A 22,835-nucleotide genomic window follows, 5' to 3' on the forward strand; every position below is an offset into this window, starting at 1 on the left:
TTTGAGACGCAAAAAATTTGACATAATCAGCCGGGGAGGCTACTAAGCAGTAATAAAACTGTTAATAAAAGATCTTACATTTTTTGTCCATCTGGTTTGCTAGGAACAGCCCTGTTGATGAGTAAAAAATAACATAATTACTTAATAGACATTGCAACATTGTAATTTGTAGCTATGTAAATGAATCGTTATCCATAAATGCAGTCTATTTAACTGTTATTGTCCATCTTTACTATACATTAATCAATTTAATAAACCATGATAATGCCTCTATTATCACAGTTCATCTTTTCTCTTCACATCACTGTGATTTTTTTCTCACTGCTGGAGAACAGTTTCAGCCTGTTTAAGTGGCCGAATTAACATGGTGATAAGTCATGGTAAGTAGCAGTGAAATATCACTGTGGTGTGCAGAGAAGGCTTTTAAAGCATTTGTGAAAGGAAACATATGATCCTGATAGAAAGGGTCATAGGTTATTCATTCCCCATATGTGACTAAAGCTAGGTACACACACAGTTATTCTTTTGTTCAAGCAGCAGGTTGAAGGACAAAAAAACATACAGACCCCTGCATCAACACAAGCGATGTAGCTGCAAGGACTCCCTCCCTTTCAGAATACACTGATCAGCACTTGCAGCCACTGACTGCAAGCACTGATTGATTGCTGGTTTCGTAGCATGACTGACAAAAAGCTGGTTGTCAGACCAGTTTCTGAACAGACAGCAGTACACAGGGTCCGAAATTTGCCCAGTTCCTACCGAACCCGCACATTTTGCATAAATAGCCCCAAATTATTATTATTTCTATAATAAAAGTAAAATTTAACATAATATTATGTTAAAGCTATGAGAGGAAAATGTTTTTTTTTTTTTGCACAGTAAAAAGAAATGTGTCTGTGTGTATATTTGTATACATATAGATATACACTATATTCCCAAAAGTATTAGGATGTCTGCCTTTACACGTATATGAACTTTAATGGCATCCCAGTCTTATGCCCTGTACACACGGACGGAGAATCCGTCGGAATGCGTCTTATCGGACCGCGTCGTCAGATAATCCGACTGTGTGTGGTATGCATCGGACTGATTCCGTCCGAATCTCCGTCGGACCCAATTTTCCAACATGTTGGAAATATTTCCCAACCAACTGGGCCGGTCGGACGTAATCCGATCATGTGTAGAGAATTTTGATCGGACCAAGTGCCACGCATGCTCAGATCAAATTCCTACATCAAAGCTATTGGCTACTAGCCTGAATCTAGTCCCATCGTAACGAAATTACGTCATCACGTTCTGAAAGATCGGATTTTTCGACAACTTAATCCGACCGTGTGTATGCAACAGTTTCGGACACAATCCGTCAGACTAAATCTGACGGACAAAATCCGACGGATTTGGTTGATGGAAATCTCTGACCGTGTGTACAGGGGCTTAGACTAGAGTAGAGTATGGCCCACCCTTTGCAGCTATAACAGCTTCAACTCTTCTGGGAAGGCTGTCAGCAAGTTTTAGGAGTGTGTCTATGGGAATGTTTGACCATTCTTTCAGAAACGCATTTGTGAGGTCAGGCACTGATGTTCAATGACAAGGCTGGCTCACAGTCTCCACTCTAATTCATCCCAAAGGTGTTCTATCTGGTTGAGGTCAGGACACTGTGCAGGCCAGTTGTGTTCCTTCACCCCAAACTCGCTCATCCATGTCTCTATGGACCTTGCTTTGTGCACTGGTCCAAATGATTTGGTGGAGGGGGGATTATGGTGTGGGTTCGTTTTTCTGGGGTTGGGCTCAGTCCCTTAGGTCTAGTGAAGGGAACTCTTAAGGTGTCAGCATACCAAGACATTTTGGACAATATCAACTTTGTGGGAACAGTTTGGGGATGGCCCAACCTGTTCCAATATGACTGTGCACCAGTGAACAACGCAAGGTCCATAAAGACATGGATGAGCAAGTTTGGGTTGGAGGAACTTGACTGGCCTGCACAGACCAAAACTGAACACACTGGGATGGATGTGCTCTTGTGCCTAGTGTGGCCAGTTTGCAATAGGAAAGCAGGGGAGCTGGCAGGATCACCAGGAATTTCACACAGGAAGGAATACGATGAGAACAAGATATTTTTTTCACAAGAGTACATAGTACAACAGACACATATCAGGAATATAAAATGTTAGGGTAACTAGGTTTTTAGGGTTTTCTAGGTGTCTGGTTCACACTATATCATAGCCTATCACAACATACTGTAGTGCATAGCGTTGTCACTTTTTTAAAAAAAAAGAAAGAAGAAAAATAGTAAACTGAGTCATACGTTGTAACAGTGTGTTGCACCGACCCTACACAATGCACACTAGTATATATTTTAGCACGTTGGCTGTTGTGAATGAGCTCTTAGGGCCAGTTCACACCAAATGCAGTTCCGTGCAGTTTTGGGTGCTTTTTTCCAATGGCTCTAGTTCACACCATACAGTCAGTTTCCTGTTAGTTTCTGCACCGGAAACTGACCAGAAACTGACTGCATGGTGTGAACTAGAGCCATTGGAATACATGAAAAACACTGTGGCATTTTTAATGTAGAAAAAAAGCACACAGAACTGAATCCCCAAAAACTGTAACTGATTATAAAGTATTAGCTGGAGTTTGGCTTAAATTTGTTAATGTATCTAAATTTGTTAGTACATCTAATGCCGCGTACACATGATTGGAATTCTGGTCGGAAAAGCTCTGGTGGTTTTCCTAACGGAATTCCTGCCTACACACAGTCACACCAAATTCCAATCATTTATAACGCGGTGACGTACAACACGTATGACACAACTAGAAAAAGGAAGTTCAATAGCCAGCAGCCAATAGCTTCTGTCTCGTAGTTGAATCTGAGCATGCGTGATTTTTGGCGTGTCGGAATTGCATACACATGATCGGAATTACCGATAGAAAGTTTTTCCGTTGGGAAAATTGAGAACATGCTATCAATTTTTGGCTGGCGGGAATTCGGACAGCTAAATTCCAATGGAGCATACACACGGTTGCATTTTTCGATTAAAAGCTCTCATCGGTCTTTTTTTGTCTGGAATTCCAATCGTGTGTACGCGGCATGAGACTTTCCTCCCCCCAAACTGACACTGCTGCTGTCCAAAGGTGCCCCTGTGCTCATTCATCCAAAGTTGTGTCTCACTGATACAAGAGGCACTTTACTGGCCAGACCAACAGGTGAAAACAGAGGGGAAAAAAGTCTAAGAAAAGAAAACTGTTGCAGCCACCACATCTAATGATTGTCAGGCTGTCATTTATTATTTTTTTTGTTTTGCCCTTAATACCGCTTTAATATGTAAAATGGTCACTTCCTGAATCTTTTCACCTAAAGAATGCCTTTATCATTAAATCTGACTTGGTGATATACCTAGGGGTCTTTTATCCATATTCATTGTGGTTATAAAACATTTCTGTCTTTCACCATTTATTAAGCAGGTCCATTCCAATTACTTTCTTTGTACTTATCACCGAGAATTCATGGTGAAAAGAAGAAGCAAAAAAAATCCAGTTTTTTATTTTCTTTTATGGACCTATGGACCTATCACTGTGAGAAGGTCTGAAAATTCGTAACCCTGCTTATCACCAGCTTTTCCCTGTATTGAACATGCATGTAATGTGTTTGTGCAATTTCTATGTGGTGCACTTGGTGCGCAGTGGTTATTTTACATGGTCCATACCATCAACTTGACCACAGATTGGTTTGAACCCTTATTGTCATGTGTTAAGTTGTACATTGTGAGATTTACACCTCACCGGTGTACAGTTTTTCGGTACTTCTACACAGAAATGTATACATGTTGCACACTATAACATTGATATTTTTCTTACGGTTTGGTTTCTGTGGTTGTTGTGATGGTTGTGTTCCTGTTTGTTGGAGCCCAGGACTTCCTGCATAGAATAAAATAAAGTTTTTAACCAGGATTTCACTGTTACTATGCTTGTGTTGTATCAATTATTTAGAAACAGAATTGTAATGAAGATTTGTAAGACAATTTGTAACACAATGGGGGTTATTTATAAAAGGCAAATCCACTTTGCACTGAAAGTGCTCTTGGAAGTGCAGTCGCTGTAAATCTGAGGGTAGATCTGAAATGAGGGGAAGCTCTGCTGATTTTATCATCCAATAACATGCAAGCTAAAATGCATTTTTTTTTGTTTTTTCCTTGCATGTCCCCCTCGGATCTACAGCGACTTTACTTCTAAGTGCACTTTCAGTGCAAAGTGGATTTTCCTTTAGTAAGTAACCTCCAATGTTCCCTGTATAATAAAGACAAATCCAATTGTGCTAAATAGCTAATGATTCTGCATTCATGCTGATTTTTATTCTTCAGCAATGTATAGAAAACCTTTATCACACAATGAACCTTAAGCATTTTGTCTAAATCAGTATGGATAAAAATTTATAAATAAGCCTTCATACCTAAAATAAAGATGTGTTGTCTTAAAGGGACTCTATTATCAAATATGTGAAAATGTACCATAATTCTTTATATACAGAGCACACAAATTCTTTCAATGTCTTTAATTTGCCTAATAAATTAAAAAAAAAAAACATTCCATTGGTTATGTAATTGCATTAGAATAGACCAGAACTGGTGTTACGAAATAACACAAATATAAAAATATAATGTATACTCTGTGCTGTGTTTGCCATAAACATGTGCAGAAATATGTTTAGTTTCATTTCGGATAGATTCGTTATGTAAATTCGTTTTGGAATTTGTTTAGTTTTGTTAAGTTTATTCATTTTCTAACGAATTCCAGATTTTTGAAACAATTTGAATTTGGATTGGTCGAAAAATGATCAACCGTTTCAAATTCTGTGTGAAGAATAGCTGCTTGTTAAGGAGCAGGCCAGGAAGCCAGCCGGCATGTTCTTAACAACCAATGACTCATCAGCAGTCAGCAGATTTCCCTGCTGACAGCTGAAATATAAACAAAAGAATACTGGCCCCATAATCTCCTATTGACTGGGGGCCCCATAATCTCCTATTGCCTGGGGACCCCATAATCTCCTATTGCCCGGGGGCCCCATAATCTTCTCCTATTTCCTGGGGACCCCATAATACTGACAATGAAAAATTCTGAAAAAAAAACAGTGTGAGGTTGCCCCCATTCATACCAGGGCTTTTGAGTCTAGTATGGTTTTTAAGAGGAACCCCATGCCAAAATTATAAATAAAAATGGTGTGAAAAAAAATATTAACGACCCTTACCTGAACATGCAGCTCGAAAAGGCCAGGAAAGACGGGGGGTGAGTAAGCTCCCACCCTCTTCTGAACAACACCAGACAATATATTATCAACATGGTTTGGTGCTTTGAGGCGGGGGGCCCCCCAAAGCACCTTGTCCCAAAGGGGGCCCCAACCCTCCATGTAAATGAGTATGGGGAACATATTACCCCTACACATTTACCAAAAAAGTCAACGTTAATAAGAACACAACAGTTTTTGACAAGTCTTTTATTCAAAATATAACATAAAAATGGCGAACACGAATGGAAATAAAAACGCCCCTGCCTGAACACGACTGTTCCCATCCAGGGACACAGCCAAATGATAGGTAAACATAAGGGCTGAGTTAGCCAGTGACGTAACTGGGTGACCCAACCTCTGTGTCTACTAGGGATGAGCCGAACACCCCCCTGTTCGGTTCGCACCAGAACCTGCGAACAGAAGGGTAATATGCAGGGTACTGTCCTAAAAAGTGTTTGGGGACCCGGGTCCTGCCCCAGGGGACATGGATCAATGCAAAAAAGTTTTAAAAACTGCAGTTTTTTCAGGAGCAGTGATTTTAATAATGATTAAAGTGAAACAATAAAAGTGTAATGTTCCTTTAAATTTCGTAGCTGGGGGGTATCTATAGTATGCCTGTGAAGGGGCGCATGTTTCTGGTGCTTAGAACTGTCCCTGCACAAAGTGTCATTTGTGCAGGAAAAAAAGTCTTTTAAAATCACTTGCGGCTAAATTGTCGGCTCCCCGTAATACAGAGAACACTCAATGAGTGTTCTCTGTATTAGCCGACAATTTTTTCACTCATTGATTAAAAAAAAAAAAAAAAAAGCGTGGGGGTTCCCCTAAATTCAATTACCAGGCCCTTCAGGTCTGACATGGATATTAAGGGGAACCCCGTGTCAAATTAAAAAAAAAATTGACATGGGGGTCCCCCTAAATATCCATCGAGTAGAACATGAGTTTGACTCGAACTCGAAGCTCATCCCTAGTGTCTACCTCTCATTGGGCTAGTGTCATTATAAGGGAGGGATTTCTCAGTGATGCCACCGGGTAACCCTGCCCCATGTTTATCTGTCACTCAGGAATGACACTTGCCCAATGGGGGGTAGACATGGGGGTGAGGTCATCCTTTTCCTACATGAGGTGGGGTTGATTTACTTAAGGAAAATAGGTTGCCCACATAGGAAGTGGCATTTTGCAAGGGAATTAACCCCACAGCTTGGTGAATGTAGTGACGCTCTAGTGACTTTAAAACTCAATCATGTACAAGTAAATTAAAAAAAAATTTAACGTTTCCTATAATGTGATTGGATAATCGTTGCACAGTGAAATGTCACCACATTCCCTAAGCAGTTAGACATTTGTCTGAAATGCTGATGTTTAATAGGGAAAAATGATTCCAAACCAGCCCATGCAAACTGTTATGCTGTCTATTAATTATGGTTCAGCCTCTCTTTTTTTTATCATTATTTAAATCAATAATCACGATTACATATGAACTTGAAAGTAATCGTTCACACATTTTTAGGTATTATCTATTGTCTGTGTCAGAATTTATGCTGACGCCTTATAAATTACAGTGACAAAAATAAATGCAACAATGATAATAACACAGGATGCAAAGAACACTAGAAGCATTCATGTCGATTTCTTCCATGACAAGTAAAATGCTGTGAATGAAGCCAAAGTAAGCAAAGCTTGTCCAGTACAAACTCTGATTCATACAGTTATTCTTCTAAAAAAAAAAAAGGACAAAGAGTTCTCAGACATGAAATCTTTTACTCCAGCCCAGTAATAGGCTCCTGTGCCACCTGCATTATTGCACTTTACATTGTATCACTTGTGATTGTGAACATATCTGCAGAAGAGTAATATGCATGTGAACTGCTAAATTGTTAAATGCTAAATGTGATCCATAAGATGGAAAGCTATTGTTTCCAATTAATGATTTTAACAAATGGCAGAGCCGGAACCATTTGTGCAGTGGGACCTCTGCTAACTTAGCTAGTCACTGACATCAAAGATTTGTTTAGTTGGACTCACGCTGACCACTATAATTGACCTCCAATGTAAAGCCTAGTAAACACTATTAGTTTTTTCGCTCAACCCAGTGAGCTGAACGAAAAAAAAAAACTGAAGAGCTTGAGATGAGCCGCTGTTCTAAGGCTACATGCCCACGGGCGTTTTTAAAAAACGAGCTGTAAAGCTAGTACCAACACCAGGAGAAAAGCGGCATCAAAAACGCTATTTTTTTCACGTTTTGCATTGCCGTCAATGCACGTTTAGCCACGCTAGCTTTCAGCCGTGTTTCTCTGTCTCTATTCAAGATCAATGGTTCCCTGCAGGAGCCCATTGATTTGAATAGAAGACGCACCAGAAGTCGGATCAAGATGATCCGACTTGCGGTGCAACTTGTGTGCTTAGAATCTTGAAGGGGAACACCGCCAACATTTTGCGTGAGGTTCCCCCCAAGATCTATACCAGACCCTTATCCGAGCATACAGCCCGGCAGGTCAGGAAAGGGGGGGCAAGCGAGCGCCCCCCTCCTGGACCATACCAGGCCACATGCCCTCAATATGGGGGGTTTGTGCTTTGGGGCAGCGGGGCCCTGCGCCCCCACCCCAAAGCACCTTGTCCCCATGTTGATAAGGACAAGGGCCTCTTCCCGACAACCTTTGCTCTATGCTTGTTGGGGTCTGCGGATGGGGACTTATCGTGATCTGGAAGCCCACTTTAACAGTGGGCCCCCCAGATCATGGCCCCCCCACCCTAGGTGAATGAATATGGGGTAGTACCCCTAAATAAAAAAAGTGTCAAAAATAAACACACTACACAGTAAAGTATTTTATTCAGGCAGCTCCAGCTCTTCTCACTCTTCTGGCGACATCTCTCTGGTTCTTCTCCATACTCTGGTTCTTCTCCTCTCTGCGCTGTCCTCTCTCTCCCCTATCGTCTGCTCTGTTTCTGGGTCTTCTCCCTCTGTTCTCCTTCTGATGTTGACTTGATGCGATCTCCCGCTGTAATGCTGGGTCCGCCGTGTGCAATGACTTATATTGGCATGGGGTGGGGCCACCCGGTGACATAAGTTAGAGGTCACACCCCTTGTGATGTCATAACCCTGGGCATGCTGGGGTGATGACATCACACGAGGCGTGGCCTCTAACTTGCATTACCGGGTGGCTCCGCCCCATGGCAATATGAGTCATTGCACATGGTGGACCCAGCATTACACCGGGAGATCGCGTTGAGTTAACATCGGAAGAAGAACAGAGGGAGAAGACCCAGCAGAAGAGCAGAAGATAGCAGAGAGAGAGAACAGAGCAGAGAGGAGAAGAACCGGAGAGTGGAGAAGAACCGTAGAGGAATGGGGATTCTTCACCAATGACCAACAATGTAAGGGCCCCTACTGTGACTATCAATGTAATTCAAATAATGTACAGACAATCTCAGGCACATTGCTGGATCAAGATCAGGCTCAGGTAAGTATAAGGAGAAGCTGGGGGATCCTGTTGCACAGTAGGTTTTTTACTTTAATGCAGAGAATGCATTATTGTAAAAAAAAAACTTCTGCTTTTAGAACCACTTTAAAAGATTCAGACACCTAAGCCCCACAAGACCTAAAGACACCGGGGGTAGAGAGGCTGAAAGCGATAGCTTGGTTACTATATCACTAATATCAGTACCACCTGAACCAATGACCAGAGCAGTTGGACTTTACTATCATCTTATTCTGCTAGCAGTTCAATTCTAGGTGTACAAAATCTGAGGGAGTGAACTTTATCTGCACTGTACACTGGCAGTCCTGACATCCTGACCAGAGTCTAAGCTGATAATGCAGAAATCCATCCCTGAGCAAATGTATAATAAAGAAATTCTCCAACTCTTGGAGATGAATATAACAGCAAATGGAAGGAATTCATGGTCAGCTGTACTGCGTCTATTCTGTAACTAAGCTATAACCTACAAGTCAGAAAAGGATGCTGAGATCAGATGCTTTTAACACAGGCAATGTAATCTGCCTACTTCATTTAAAACATTTATTCAACAGATCCAAATTCCCACCCAGATAGTGATGTATGCATGCCTACTAATGTATTGCTTGTTTTAGCGTGATTATTCATTTGCAATAATGAGTGTCTGAGTTCTCTAACTGTAGTATACATATATCTTTACCAACCTTAATTTCTTTGGAATACCCTACACCAGTGATGGCGAACCTTGGCACTCCAGATGTTTTGGAACTACAATTCCCAGGATACTCATCTACACTGCAGAGTGCATGAGCATCATGGGAAATGTAGTTCCAAAACATCTGGGGTGCCAAGGTTCACCATCACTGCCCTACACCAATCTGTCAGACTATCTCCAAATCTATCTACTTTTAGGCGATCCCTGAAAACTTTTCTCTTAGGAGAAGCCTATCCTGCCTCCACCTAACAACTGTTCTTTTATTTCCTTCATCTGATCATCTCCCATGGTTATTACCCTTTCGTATCACTTGACCCTCCCTCCTAGATTGTAAGCTCTAACGAGCAGGACTCTCTGATTCTTCCTGTATTAAATTGTATTGTAATTGTACTTTCTGCCCTAATGTTGTAAAGCGCTGCACAAACTCTCGGCGCTATATAAATCCTGTATAATAATAATAATTAAAATCACTTACTTGTATGGTATATACTATATAAGATATGCATAGGAGAAAATAACAGAAAAGCACATACCCAAATAAAAACAAGCCACTTGGGCTTCCTATTGAATGAGTAAAATATTAATAGTATGAGTGCAGAAGAGATTTACAGACTACTTTGTGCTGACAGAAAAGGTCACAGTAATCTCTGAGGGCATGCACTTTAGCTAGATCACTATGTTAAGGGACATTCAGGAGATGCAGCAGTCAAGAGTAATGGAGACAGATTAATATTGGACTGCAGATGTAGCTATTGTGTTTCTATGTCATTTTTACTGTATGACAGGATGGTAAAATGATCAAGATCTATCAGTATTAGCATATACAGTGTACTAGCACTTAACTGCTCCATTCAGAATCCCAAACAATTTTGATGACTTGCATAGAAGAAGAAAGCTGTCATTATTAAATAGCCACAGGATCAGATTTCAAGCTTTGTCATTGTTGGCGTAGTCAAGAAAAATACAATTCTAAACATATAGAACTACAGTTGCTAGCGAGGTTGGTGGCCGTAGATAATCAGATCACTACTATCCCGGCAATTAGGGGGGAGGGTGGGGTACTGGTTTGTGATCCTGGTGACATTTTGAAAGAATTTAAAACATTTTTTGAGACTTTATATGCCCCCATCCCGGACTATGACCCTGTTGCTTTGGACGGCCTTTTAGGGAGCCTTAACCTCCCGCAACTGTCGGATGCGGACAGGGTGATGTTGGATGCTGAGATAACCGCTAAAGAAGTGACTGTGGCTATATTTGACTTTCCCCCTCACAAGGCCCCTTGCCAAATGCTTGGAACTGAACGGGCTTCCAGAGTCTATGATGGATGCATACATGATCTTGTTACTGAAACCCGGTAAGGACCCCCTAAACTGTTCCTCGTATAGGCCTATTGCCCTGTTAAATACGGATCTGAAGATCTTAACGAAGGTTCTGGCATGTCCACCGATACTAACTTGAGAAGATTGTTTACCCATCTTCAGATTCCAGGGTCGGAGGGTGGCTCCAGAATCGTGGTGTCGATTGACATAGAAAAAGCATTTGATTCTATCGACTGGGGCTACATGTTTCGGGTTCTGGAACTGATAGGGTTTGGTGGTGTTTTCATGCAGTGGATTCACCTGTTATATAGCAATCCCCGGGTGGCAATTAGATTGGGGCAGTCAATCTCTCCCTTTTTCCCCGGTGGGGCGGGCTACTAGGCAAGGGTGCCCTCTGTCACCATTTATATTTGCACTGATGATGGAACCCTTAGCAGTGGTGCTTAGATCATCTGGTGAAATCAATGCCATCAAAGTAGGCACAATTAGGGAATGTCTGGCATTGTATGCTGACGACCTGTTATTGTTTCTGGAAGATCCAGGACCATCTCTGACAGCAGCCTTGGAAATTTTAAACCAATTTACCACTTTCTCCCGCCTTAAAATTAACTGGAGTAAATCCTCCATCCTCCCGATAGACAGTCGTCTCCCACTGCAATGGGTTACATCCATAACGTACTTGGGTGTGAAGGTTACAGCGGATAGTGCCACATACTCAACTCTTAATTTAGAACCCCTCTTAACGTTTTTCAAGCAAAAGGCTCAAGCATGGCAGAGGCTGCCACTATCACTCATTGGTAAGATAAATCTGCTGAAAATGAAAATACTTCCAGTCGTTCTGTGTTTCCTTCATCATGCACCTGTGTGGGTACCTAAGACTTTTTTCAAACAACTAGACAGCATCACCAGCACGTTCCTCTGGGCTCCAAAGCCACCACGCATAGGTCTCAAAGTACTTCAGGAACCCTTGGGACGAGGAGGGCTGGCCCTACCTGATTGGCGGAAATACTACCTGGCTGGGCAAATGGTATTTGCCCACAAATGGTTGATCTCGGACGAAGGGGACTCTGCAACGGTCTTGGAGGCAGCGTTGCTGGGGTCATACGAGTCCCTTCTCCTGGCCACCCACAGAGGCCTTAGGTCTGGGTTACCTCTCACAAGGGCTATGAAAGCCACTATCAGGGCATGGGAGGAGGTGGTAAGCATGGCCTGTCCGAGCTATTTGGGCTTTTCACCGCAGACTCCACTGTGGGGGAACCCTAAATTGGCTCATTTTTACTCATCCCCTGACCCGATGGTGTGGGTGGTCAAAGGAATAAAACTTTTGAAGGACATCACTAGGGAGGGGACTATTCTGACGTTTGACCAACTTAGAGCCAGGCATTATCTCCCTAACTCCTATTTTTTCAGATTCCTACAGATTCGTCACGCCTTTCAGGCTCAATTCGGTCCCAGGGGGGTGGAATCCTTTCCGTCCACAATGGAAGATATACTTATGAAGGACGACCTCACTAAAACATTGTCGGTCACGTATAAAGCATTGTTTAGGAAGAGTCCGGTAGCACTGCTAAAGTGTAGGGAGCGTTGGGAGAGGGAAGTCCCTGACATTGACGGGGAAGACTGGGACAACATGTGGAATCACCCCTTCAAGCATTTGGTCTCCACCAGGGATAGGTTAATTCAATTTAAATTTTTGCATAGGATTTATTTTACTCCTGCCAGACTTGAGGCAATCTACCCGACGGTCTCCTCAGACTGTTGGAGATGTGGCTATTCTCTGGCAGATGCTAAGCACATTTTTTGGGATTGTTCACACATTGCAGTCTTCTGGGAGGGGGTGACCCTCTGCATTGGAGATATTTTGAAAGTACCTATTCCAAGGTCAATTAGGGTGTGTCTACTAGGTCTGGTAGAGGGGGTGGTTCCCTCAGCAGCTCTTCGGACACTATTGAACATTCTCTTTTTCTATGGGAGAAAGGCCATTCTACTGAAATGGAGGTCCCCTCTGCCTCCGGGTGTGCCCTTTTGGAAGGGGTTAGTAAACTCCATGATACCCTTTTATAAGGCAACGTACCAGTCTAGGGGATGTGGGAAAAAGTTTAAAAAGATATGGCAGGCTTGGGTTGCTTCTGATATAACCGTAGGATAAACTGTCTCCTATTTCCTCTCTGAGTGTACATAACTGAGCAGGTGTTTAAGGCCCCCGGGCACTCTCCTGGGATAAACAGGGGTGGGTCTGAGGGTGGTTGGATAAGCTCTTTGTGTGCCAATATGGATTACTAACGCTTGTGGTATAATACCTGATCGTGGCCGTGGTCACAATAATCTGGAGGTTGTGTAAACTATGAGTATACCCCTGCAGTTGCTGGGTCAACTTTACAGCTTTAATGGTGGGTAGTGAACTGAGTTGGAGGGGTGGGGGGGGGGTGAGGGTTACAGCTCTACGCATAGCTAGAGGATTATGTTAGCCAGAGTGTATATGTTCTGTTAGTAACAGCCAGGTTGGTCGCTGAGGGTCCTGGCGGCTGCCAAGGATACCTTTTTTTTTGTAACAGTTTCTATGTTTGTCTTTATATACCTTAATAAAAATAATTTAAAAAAAATAAAATAAAACATATAGAACTACTGTAAAGAATTAACAACAATATCGTTTTAAGTAAATCTGTCACAAACGTAGGCATTAACATTAGCACACTTTACACTTAGTGAAAATTGCATGTCAAATAATAGATAAGTGGATTCAGAGATATCTTTTCAGCGCTTGGAGATAAATGCAGACTTCTAATTTTCCTCTAAGGGTTGACTTGGCCTCAACACGTTCAAAGCCTAAATGTGATGGGAAACCTTAGCCACCATTTGATAGGCATTGGGGCAGTGCCAAACTTAACTTTGGATGTGTTAATCCTTTTGAAATATTGGGTGGTATTACCAAAAATTGGTGCAGGCACAGTGCTTGTACCACTCTTCTAAACATAAAATATAGAGCAGATTCTGCTAATAATTAACAAAAGGGGCCCAAGCCCCTTTATTAATTAGGAGCAACCAGTTCTCTGTTCTGTGGCTGTGACAGATACAGCACATTGCACAGAGAACAGAATGATGGAGCTGAATGCTCCAGTCTCTCTGCCTGTCCCTGCTTTCTGTTCAGCTCAGAGCAGGACAGAGGAGGATGGTTGTTAACCCTGCAGGCTTTGCTCATGTAGTGTGATCACTACATGGGCAGAGAGAGGGATGTGAGTAGTCTGCTGACAGTTCATATCCTGTATAACAGGACACACCTGGTGGGGGTCTGCAGCAGTTTTTTATATGTAAAACTGATGTATTTCTTCTGATATATCGGTGCAGACCTGCGCCAGTTTTTATTTCACTCTGAAATAGAAACTGGTGTGGGTGGCTCAGATAGACCTGAAACAGGCCTGTCTGCTTTGTTAATGTGGCACACGCCACTTCTAATAGTTCCCTACACCATTATAATGATACAGGGAATTTAGTTATTTCCCTGGATTATTTCCATTTAAAGTGACACTAAACTCAATGTTTTTACATCAATTAATCAAGTAATGATGGCTCTATTTTTCTCTCAGTTATTATTTTGTTTAAAAAGTAAATTTTCACTGATTTCAGGCTTTTTTTTGTTCTGTGCATGCTTCTTATTCTCCTCGATCTCCAATCTACATTAAAACAAACCTCTGGGTTTAGCATAAATCACAAAATCAGAATGAAAATGCAAGTGCCTCAAGGTACTTGTGCTTTTCAGTGCCTAGGGTACCCCAAAGGTTGGGCCATGCAAACACAGCTATCATGTCTATGCTGTGATGCAACCATTCCCTCTTCCCTCACCACCCTATTAGCCATAAGGCCAGCCGTATAATTGGCTAGGAAGATGATTGGAGAGGTAAGAAATAAGCAATATTGGAACAATGAAAGTTGTGGGCGCTCTTTGCATAGAGTGACTTCAGTTCTTTGGTTTACTTTCCCTGACAAACCCACAGGTGCCCGTTGTACTGGTATTAAATCCAAAAACAAAATATGTAATATTATTATTATAATACAGGACTTATATGCAGTGGCGGCTGGTGCTCAAAATTTTCAGGGAGAGCAGCAAACAAACCTGGCCCCCTCACTCGCACTACCCCCCGGCGCTCGCACTAAACCCCCCTGGCACTCCATCGATCAGGTAGGTGGCAGTCCATTCGCACTACCCCCCCCCACCTCGGCACCTGATCAGGAAATCGGGGATCCATTCGCACTACTCCCCGGCGCTCGATTGAACGTTTAGGAAGGTGGCGATCCATGGCCTTACCTTATGCGGTAGAGGTGCGGGGAAGGAGTTGCTGAAGTAGCTTCTCTCCACGGCCAAACAAGAAGTAGGTCCTAAATCCCGATTGGCCTGAGAGTCCTAAGACTCCTGGGCCAATCGGGTCTTAGGACCCGCTTCTTGATTGTTCAGGAGGAGAAGCAGGAAGACATTAGCAAATAATAATTTGCTAATGTCTCACAAGTGGGTGGGCTTGGTGTGCAGTGCTCTGCATCCCTAACCCACCCTTTTTGAAGCCAATTAGAGCATCATGCTCTAATCATGTGCTTAAAAAAAAAAACACTTTGAAATCCATGTATCCAGCACCCTACATGGATATTAGGGCCCCGGGTGCATGGATTAGGAGGCGGCGCCCCTGCGCCCCTGATGAGCGGATCATCACTGATATAGTGCTAATAGTTTGTGCAGTTCTTTACAATATAATGGGAGACAATACAATTACAATACATCTTACAAACTAAAGGGAGAGGGGAGGTGGTACAAATATTCAAGGGCTGTCTAAAGGCAGATAGGGTAGGAGCTAACTAGACATACTGGGGTAGAAAGTTTCAGAGAATGGGTGAGGTTCTGGATGAATCCTTCAGTTGAGCATGAAAGGTACAAGAGAGATGAAGAGCAAGATGTCTTGGGAGCAGCAGAGTGGACGATTTGGGTGATATCTACAGATGGGGTTGATGATGTAGCTGGGGGCAATGTTGTGGATGGTTTTGTATGTTGTGGTTAGTATTTTTAATTTTATACATGGGGCTAATGTATGCTAGTGAAGGGATTGTCAAAGAGGGGCAGCAGCCACAGATAGGCTAGTAAAGTGTATAAGTCTAGCAGCAGCATTCATGATAGACTGAAGAGGGGATTGCCCATGTAAGGGTAGGCCAGTGGGAACAGATTTGCAGTAGTCAAGGGGTGAAGTCTAGAAATGTTGCAGAAGTTAAAATGGCAAGGTTTAGCCAGTGATAGAATGTAGGGTCTGAAGGAGAAGTCAAAGTCTAGGATTACACCTAGTACCCTGATGTGTGTGGGGAGACCAATAATTGTGCTGTTGATCTCAATGGCAAAGCCATGCAGGAAGGGGAGATCAGGGCAGAGGAAATATTATACGTTCTGTTTTAGACAGATTGAGTTTGAAGAAATGGTGTGACATCCATACTGATATGTTGCTCTGTAAATGTGTGATACATGAGGAAATCGAGGGGGTAAACTTGGGTGCAGAGAGAAAGATATGAGTATCATCAGCATAGAGGTGGAATTGAAAGCTGTGGAAGGTTATCAACTGGTGCAGGGAAGAGGTGTACAGAGCCATTACAAGTCTTTTATTTTTCAACTTCCTTTAACAGACCATGTTGTTCAAGACAGGAAGACGGGATGCTTAGAATGGTCAACTTTTATTCATTTTTCTTCATTATTAATGTTAAATCTTTATCCCAAAATGAAATAAAATGCTGCCTAAAAAATGTTAACTAGAGTATGACTTTAATATAAATCAGCTTGTGCATCTAACACTCCCTCTCCAGACATTTACAATATAATGCTAATGACCAAAGGTGTATCCATTGCTCCTCCATCCAGAGTGAAGGCAACCTAAGGCAGGAAGTGTGTTACTACCAGATCTCCAGGTGAAAATAAAGGATCTTAAAAAAATCCTAAAAATGAATGCAGTCAATATATTTAGGGATTGATAAGCTGCAATACATTGAATTTTTGTTTTTGAGTTGAATACCATTTAAAGGACCAATAGACCTAAAATATTACTGCATTATTGATTCTTGTTTGCATTTTTTTTTACAGAAGGTAGCACCAAAATAACTCTTCATAACATTACCCTTCTATATTCCAGGACAGGAAGCAAGATTTGGAGCTGAAGTTTGAAATTGGAGCAAGGAAAAATAGAAAAAATTTGCAACGCCAATAGGGTTTTATCGTTGAAATCCAGTTTGCTGTAATTTTCATAACTTTTGTAATTTAACTTTTGTCTCAAAATGCTGCATCCTAATTCAAAATATAACTTTTCCGTGAGGATGATTTTTATTTATTGCCACTTAATGGAAAGAAGAGTTCAGTAGACATTAGCAGAACTTTAATGAAAGTAATTGTGAGATCTTAGCAGACATACTGACCTCTCTAGAGGAAAAAAAAATTTCTGTAAGGATGGAGGCTTTTTCAGCCAATATTATTATGCTGCTGAAATAAGAGCAGATCTGGAGATGATCCTGCTATACCTGCTGCTCAAAGAAAATATCTTTAACCCTTTAGATCATTTGCACACTTAACAATATACAAAGATGGGTAAAACGTCACAAGAATATGGCACTCATTTGCAAAAATACCTCTTTGATTCCTCAGTGGTTGTAGTTGTTGTTGTTGTTGTTGTCTTGTTACTGGGAGCCCAAGATTGCCTGGTGAATAAGTAATATTTATTCTTAATACGATGAAACAAAATACTAGTGCAGCAATATTAAGTATATACATAAATGCCTCCATACCTTTTGTTGATGGGGTCTGATTCACTGTTAAAAGAGATGAGAAAGACGTAGAATTATGTACCATGATTAAAAAAATTATAAACCTGAGCCAATATTTTTAAAGCGAACTTGTGTCCAAATCATGCAGACTAAGCATTTATATATTCTGAACAAGCAGTAAAATTACTTTAAAACAAGCCCTCATTCACCTCCATGTCTATATGCACTGTGGAAAAAAATATTTTTTAAATTTCATAACACATGCAGTAAAATCTTAGTTTTTTTCTCTGACAGCAAATCTTGGCAGGCTGCCAACCTTCTAAACATTAACGGGTGTTTCATGTTAGAAACCAACTAAAACCCAACTCTAGGATCTCTGTTATGACAATTGAGAATTTAAGAATAAATAACTTTACTGAAAACAGCTAAAGAGGGAATGAATGGCTTGTTATAATTGCTTTTTTTAATGTGTTTTGATAATATGTAAATAAGATTATGTCCATTGTCTGGCCACCAGTGCACCTAAAAAGTGACACTATAACTAAATATAATTTTTATCTGGAAAAAAAAAATTCTGTAGATGTTTTTGGAATACAATTTGGAATACAGTGTTCATGGGTATGTGTGTGAGCTGCTCAGGCTGTATTGGAATGATGTCCTGTGCCCACCGTTATGAGCAATGGCTGGTAACAGAGCTCGTCTATGCTCCAGGCAATGGTATCCCAGGAGCCACGCATAAAGTCAAGACATGCTGTATGATACTGAATGGCAGACTTAGCCTGGACTCCCACCAGGTTATGCTCCAAACACATTTCACTCCGCCAAGCGGAGCTTACTCATGGGGAACAGCAGGTCTTGACTTGATGTGCTGTTCCCGGGACACTTAGTCCCTCTCTACCAGAGTATTTACAGATATATCATGTAAAAAATTTATGATTTGCTCTTCTTAAAAAGTATATTGTATTATAGCATTTTATATGACAGGAAATGTTGTAACTATTTTCTGACCTATATAAACAAAATATTATGAAACAAAATCTGAATAAACTATGTTTTATAGCAAAATGATTAGGATTTTAACAAATTATGTATACATTTAAACATTTCTACCAAGTTAGATTGTTAATGACATGTCGGTTAATAAAAATTAGTTGGATTTTTGGATATTACTAATCACCATTAAGACAATTTGTTATATAACAAAGCCTCCATAGCCAAGTATCAAATTATTTAGGTTCTAGAAACATAAAGTGCATTTTTTAGGGTATAATTTCAGCAGGTGGAAAACTATGATTATTCGTTCTCTCAAAAAGTTTGTTTTCTTGTATATCTAACATCTTTTTGGTTGTACATATGCATATATAAGACATTCATGATATATAGTGTATTGTTAATATATATTGCTAAGCAGGCAAGCAATAACTCAATAAAGCAATGCAAAGCAAGAATGCATCTTTTCTGCTTGTGTGCTGTGCTGTGCTGTGAGTGTGAGCTGCTCACTAGAAACGGGAGCTCATTGATGCATTCCTTTCAGACTGGCAATGAGCTAATCAGCAAACTTGTTCCCTTTTCGGAATTGCAATCAATTAAAATATGCTGTATCCACTCAAGCATTCCTTTATCTAATCATCAAATCAAACAAATTTGTTAGGACTTTACTACAGGGTGAAGGTTGGCTTATTAGTCATCCTGTAATTCAGATTATTGGAAATTTCCAATAGGAATAAGAATGCCCTATTTAATTGGGGACACAATGCAATCTAATGCAAGGTACCTTATTTCCCACAGCCCTCTATTTAAAAAAAACAGGGCCCCTGTCCCAATGTACAGTAGATTACCTTACTTTGATAATCAGTAAAATACAGTTGTTCCCATACACTGGTATCAACTCTTTAAATGGGCGAGAAGCATTGCCAAGCACTATAGCCATCTGCAAAAAGCTTGCAATTTGTGTCAAATAAAAATAATAATGTAGAAATTCAATGCTCTAATGCATAGCTAAGCGCTCCTTGATTTTCAAGACTACCTCATGGGCATTCTTTCCAGTGTTGCAGATTTATTTCCTCTTTCAGATGTATTTCTCAGTGAAATTCTGTGGGAAAATATGGAACCATAGATTTAAATAAAGGCGTCACCGATAATTTTATCAATGATCTGAACCATACTCATAAATTGTAGATTTGTTGTAAGAGCTGATACACATGGCAGAATATAGATTGCACTATTGTAATCTCAAGCAGCAAGTGCATGCTTGTGCACTTCAGAGTGATGGACAATCATTACAAAATTAACCTTTAAGAACTTGTGTTGAGAGATAAAGTGGTTATTATTGAAGATCTTTTGAAAATGGTATTTTCTTGGCTGTCTATGAGTCACTTAACATGAGACAAGCATGAAGAAATTGAAGTTAGAATTCCTTATCTGAATATGATACTTGTTCCAGGTCAGTGACTCTAAGGGGTTGATTTACTAAAAGCAAATAGACTGTGCACTTTGCAAGTGCAGTTGATCTACACAAATGGACTTGCACTAAATATCCTTAGTAAGTGTAATGTGGTAAAGCTTCCCTTTGTAAATAATATCCAATCAGGTGCAAGGAAAACCAAAACATTTTTTTTTTTTGCATTTTTACTTGCACGTGATTGGATGATGAAAATCAGCTGAGCTTTACCACATTTACTAAGCTCTGGGGAAAATTAGTACAACTGCACTTGCAACGTACATACTCTATTTGCCTTTGGTAAATCTACCACTAAAAGTCTTAAAGACCTGCATTTGCTGAAGGAGGGCAGCCACCTTCATGTTTACCTTGGTGCAGATTTCTTTTTTTCTAATCCTTGAAATGGACTGTAAACTTCTACCGCTTTGTAACTGCACAATGAATTGCCTGGTTCACATGGGTCAAAATGGGGCCACTGGGCACATTTTATGTGGGATAAGATTTTTAAAAAGTTTGCTGATTTTGAATTAGAAAATGTTTAACCTATGCAGACCCTCATTTCCAGTCTACTGAGTAAACAAGTTAGGCCACCACTAGAGGTTTCACATTTTTGAAGTTGGCAAAATGGAGCCAAGTTCTTCTGTGGCTTCACCAACAGGCACAGTACTAGTACCCATGGGGGCTGCCTTAGAAACCAGGGCAAAGTTTGATGGACAAAAGATACCCTTAACTGACAAGGTTGAGAAACTGAAGGCTGCAGCATGGCTGTACCATGATCCCCAGGCCTAGCTAGTAGATTTGTTCATCCATTTATTGGAGGGCAGTGTTATTGCAGTCCTTGTTCGGAAACTGAATTTTTTGATTATTGTAAATGAGGGGGTGATGCATCTAGAAAGTTTATATATATGTGATGACCCTAGCTAACTTGTGGAAAACATTTCTGGAGAGGTTCTACAAAAGTTAGGGGACCGTTTGGAGAAGGAAGATGAACCAGGGTGCAACATGGTAGTCAACAATGATAAGCTGTTTCAAATATATTTTAGGGATTAGGTCGACACCTCAAATGGGAGAGGCCATCAAATGTAATCCAGTCTATGACTATACCTGTAATATATTCGCAATCTCTGAACATCTCTAATGGTATGTCTGCAGTCTCTGATGGCTTGCTGCGTCATTACCAATACAAAGTATTATGTATGCCCCCTTGGTTAAATCAGGGATTGCATTTGAGGCCCCCTATGTCAACTAGGTTGGCCATCACTGTCTTGGTACATAACTGGTCTATTTAGGAAAATACGTTTTTTTAACATCACAGTTACTGGCGAGCTCTACTGGCAATGCCAAATATCTCATTGAAAGGTTCAAGCATAGGAAAGAGTGCTTCTTAACGCTACACTAGTCGTGTATGCAACTGACGACAAAACATGTCTACAGTTTATGGCAATCTTGCTCAAAAAGGAAAGTCAGGTAAAAGGCTGATCAATCACACCCTAAGTGAGATTACAATAGCATAATCAAACGTTACCTGTGTATATCAATCTTTACAATACTTTTCTGTTACGCTTTTAAATTTAATATAAGTAAATAAAAAATAGACTGTGTAGAAACATGTAAAGGCATAAGGTAAAGAAAATGCGTAAAAGGCAGTAACCTTTTCTTTTTTCTTCTTGTTGTGTCAGCTTAGTTCACGCTATGTAGTGGTGGTGCAGCTGTGCATAATAACCATTCAGCTTCCAGGTTTTATTGTCAAAGCTTAATTGAACAAGCAGAAGTTAGAAGCTGATTGGTTACTATGCACAGCTGTACCAGATTCTGTGTGCACCAGATTTAGTAAATCTCCTCCTATGCTTCTTTGTGTCTGTCAGGAAATACTTTGTGCTAGATAGTACTCACCAAATACTTGCAATGAGTACCAAGAAGAATACTAATAATAGTAAGGTGTAGAGTTTTTTTTTTTTTATAAAAGTCTATTAATGACTAATGAAACTGTTATAGAGTAACCACATAAATTAAATGGGATAAAGAATGCATGATGATTGAGAAATAAAGTATAGTCAGACGAATAGCATGAGTTATAACATTACTGTTTAACATTAATAATGTTAGATTACAAAATTAAATTCAGTAAGTAGTGTTACATGTCAGAAAAAGAATATATATTAATAAATAACTAGTGTAAAGAGCATGCAGGTTTAGATATTCAGATACATTTAGATACATTGTAACAATAAAATGCTTTACCAATACTTTTGAATGCTGTTTCATTTTTAAAGGGTAAGTTCACCTTTACAGAAAAATCTGTAAGTTTAACCTACACAAGACCCCCTCCTCACCCCCGCCAGTCCCTCTGACCTGGAGCATGACGATCACCCTTTAGGGGACACTGTATAGTCGCCTCATCCAGGGCATAGAAATCCCCTCGGGTTGATCTCTAAAATGTACCTCATCAGGCGGTACAATTAGAAGCATTCTAATTGGTCGGCGCCTATCATTCAGAACCCTTGTAGCCCGTCCTGTCACCGCAGATGAAGAGATGAGAAAGCCGCTGGGATTTCAAATCCCCTGACTGGTAAAACGGCACTACAATATGTCAGAACTGACGATTGTCGCTCACCAGATTAGCGGGACTAGGTGCGATGGGGACAGGGTTCAGTGTAAGTTCACCTTACAGATTTTCTGTAAATATGAACTTACACTTTAAACATCCCTGTTTTGTGCTAAGTGTAAAAATATATGTTAAAATACAGTTATCAACTAGCAACATTCTTTATTTTGTTTGTGTAGCGCAGACCCAGGACTGGTTTGGCTGTTTGGTCCCAGGTTCCATTCCCTGACAGCCACATAGCAGCCA

The 22,835-nt window shown here is 40.7% G+C and overlaps 1 protein-coding gene across 8 annotated transcripts in view; it reads right to left on the reverse strand.

Moving 5' to 3' along the window:
* The window catches only part of SCEL (sciellin), a 124,349-nt gene that overhangs the window by 54,765 nt on the left and 46,749 nt on the right, over positions 1-22,835 (reverse strand). For 7 of the 8 annotated variants that reach the window (XM_077483073.1, XM_077483070.1, XM_077483074.1 and 4 more), the window contains exons 6-10: positions 19,571-19,636; positions 17,566-17,589; positions 17,410-17,478; positions 3,856-3,915; positions 79-111 (exon numbers count right to left, since the gene is read on the reverse strand). In XM_077483073.1, the coding sequence (XP_077339199.1) occupies positions 79-111; positions 3,856-3,915; positions 17,410-17,478; positions 17,566-17,589; positions 19,571-19,636 (252 nt within the window). The remainder of the gene's footprint in view (positions 1-78; positions 112-3,855; positions 3,916-17,409; positions 17,479-17,565; positions 17,590-19,570; positions 19,637-22,835) is intronic. The other variant, XM_077483071.1, reaches the window with a different exon arrangement.

Source organism: Lithobates pipiens, unplaced genomic scaffold, assembly GCF_037356315.1.
Source record: "Lithobates pipiens isolate NorthernLeopardFrog02 unplaced genomic scaffold, aLitPip1_a1.2 Scaffold_16, whole genome shotgun sequence".
Classification (NCBI taxonomy): domain Eukaryota; kingdom Metazoa; phylum Chordata; class Amphibia; order Anura; family Ranidae; genus Lithobates; species Lithobates pipiens.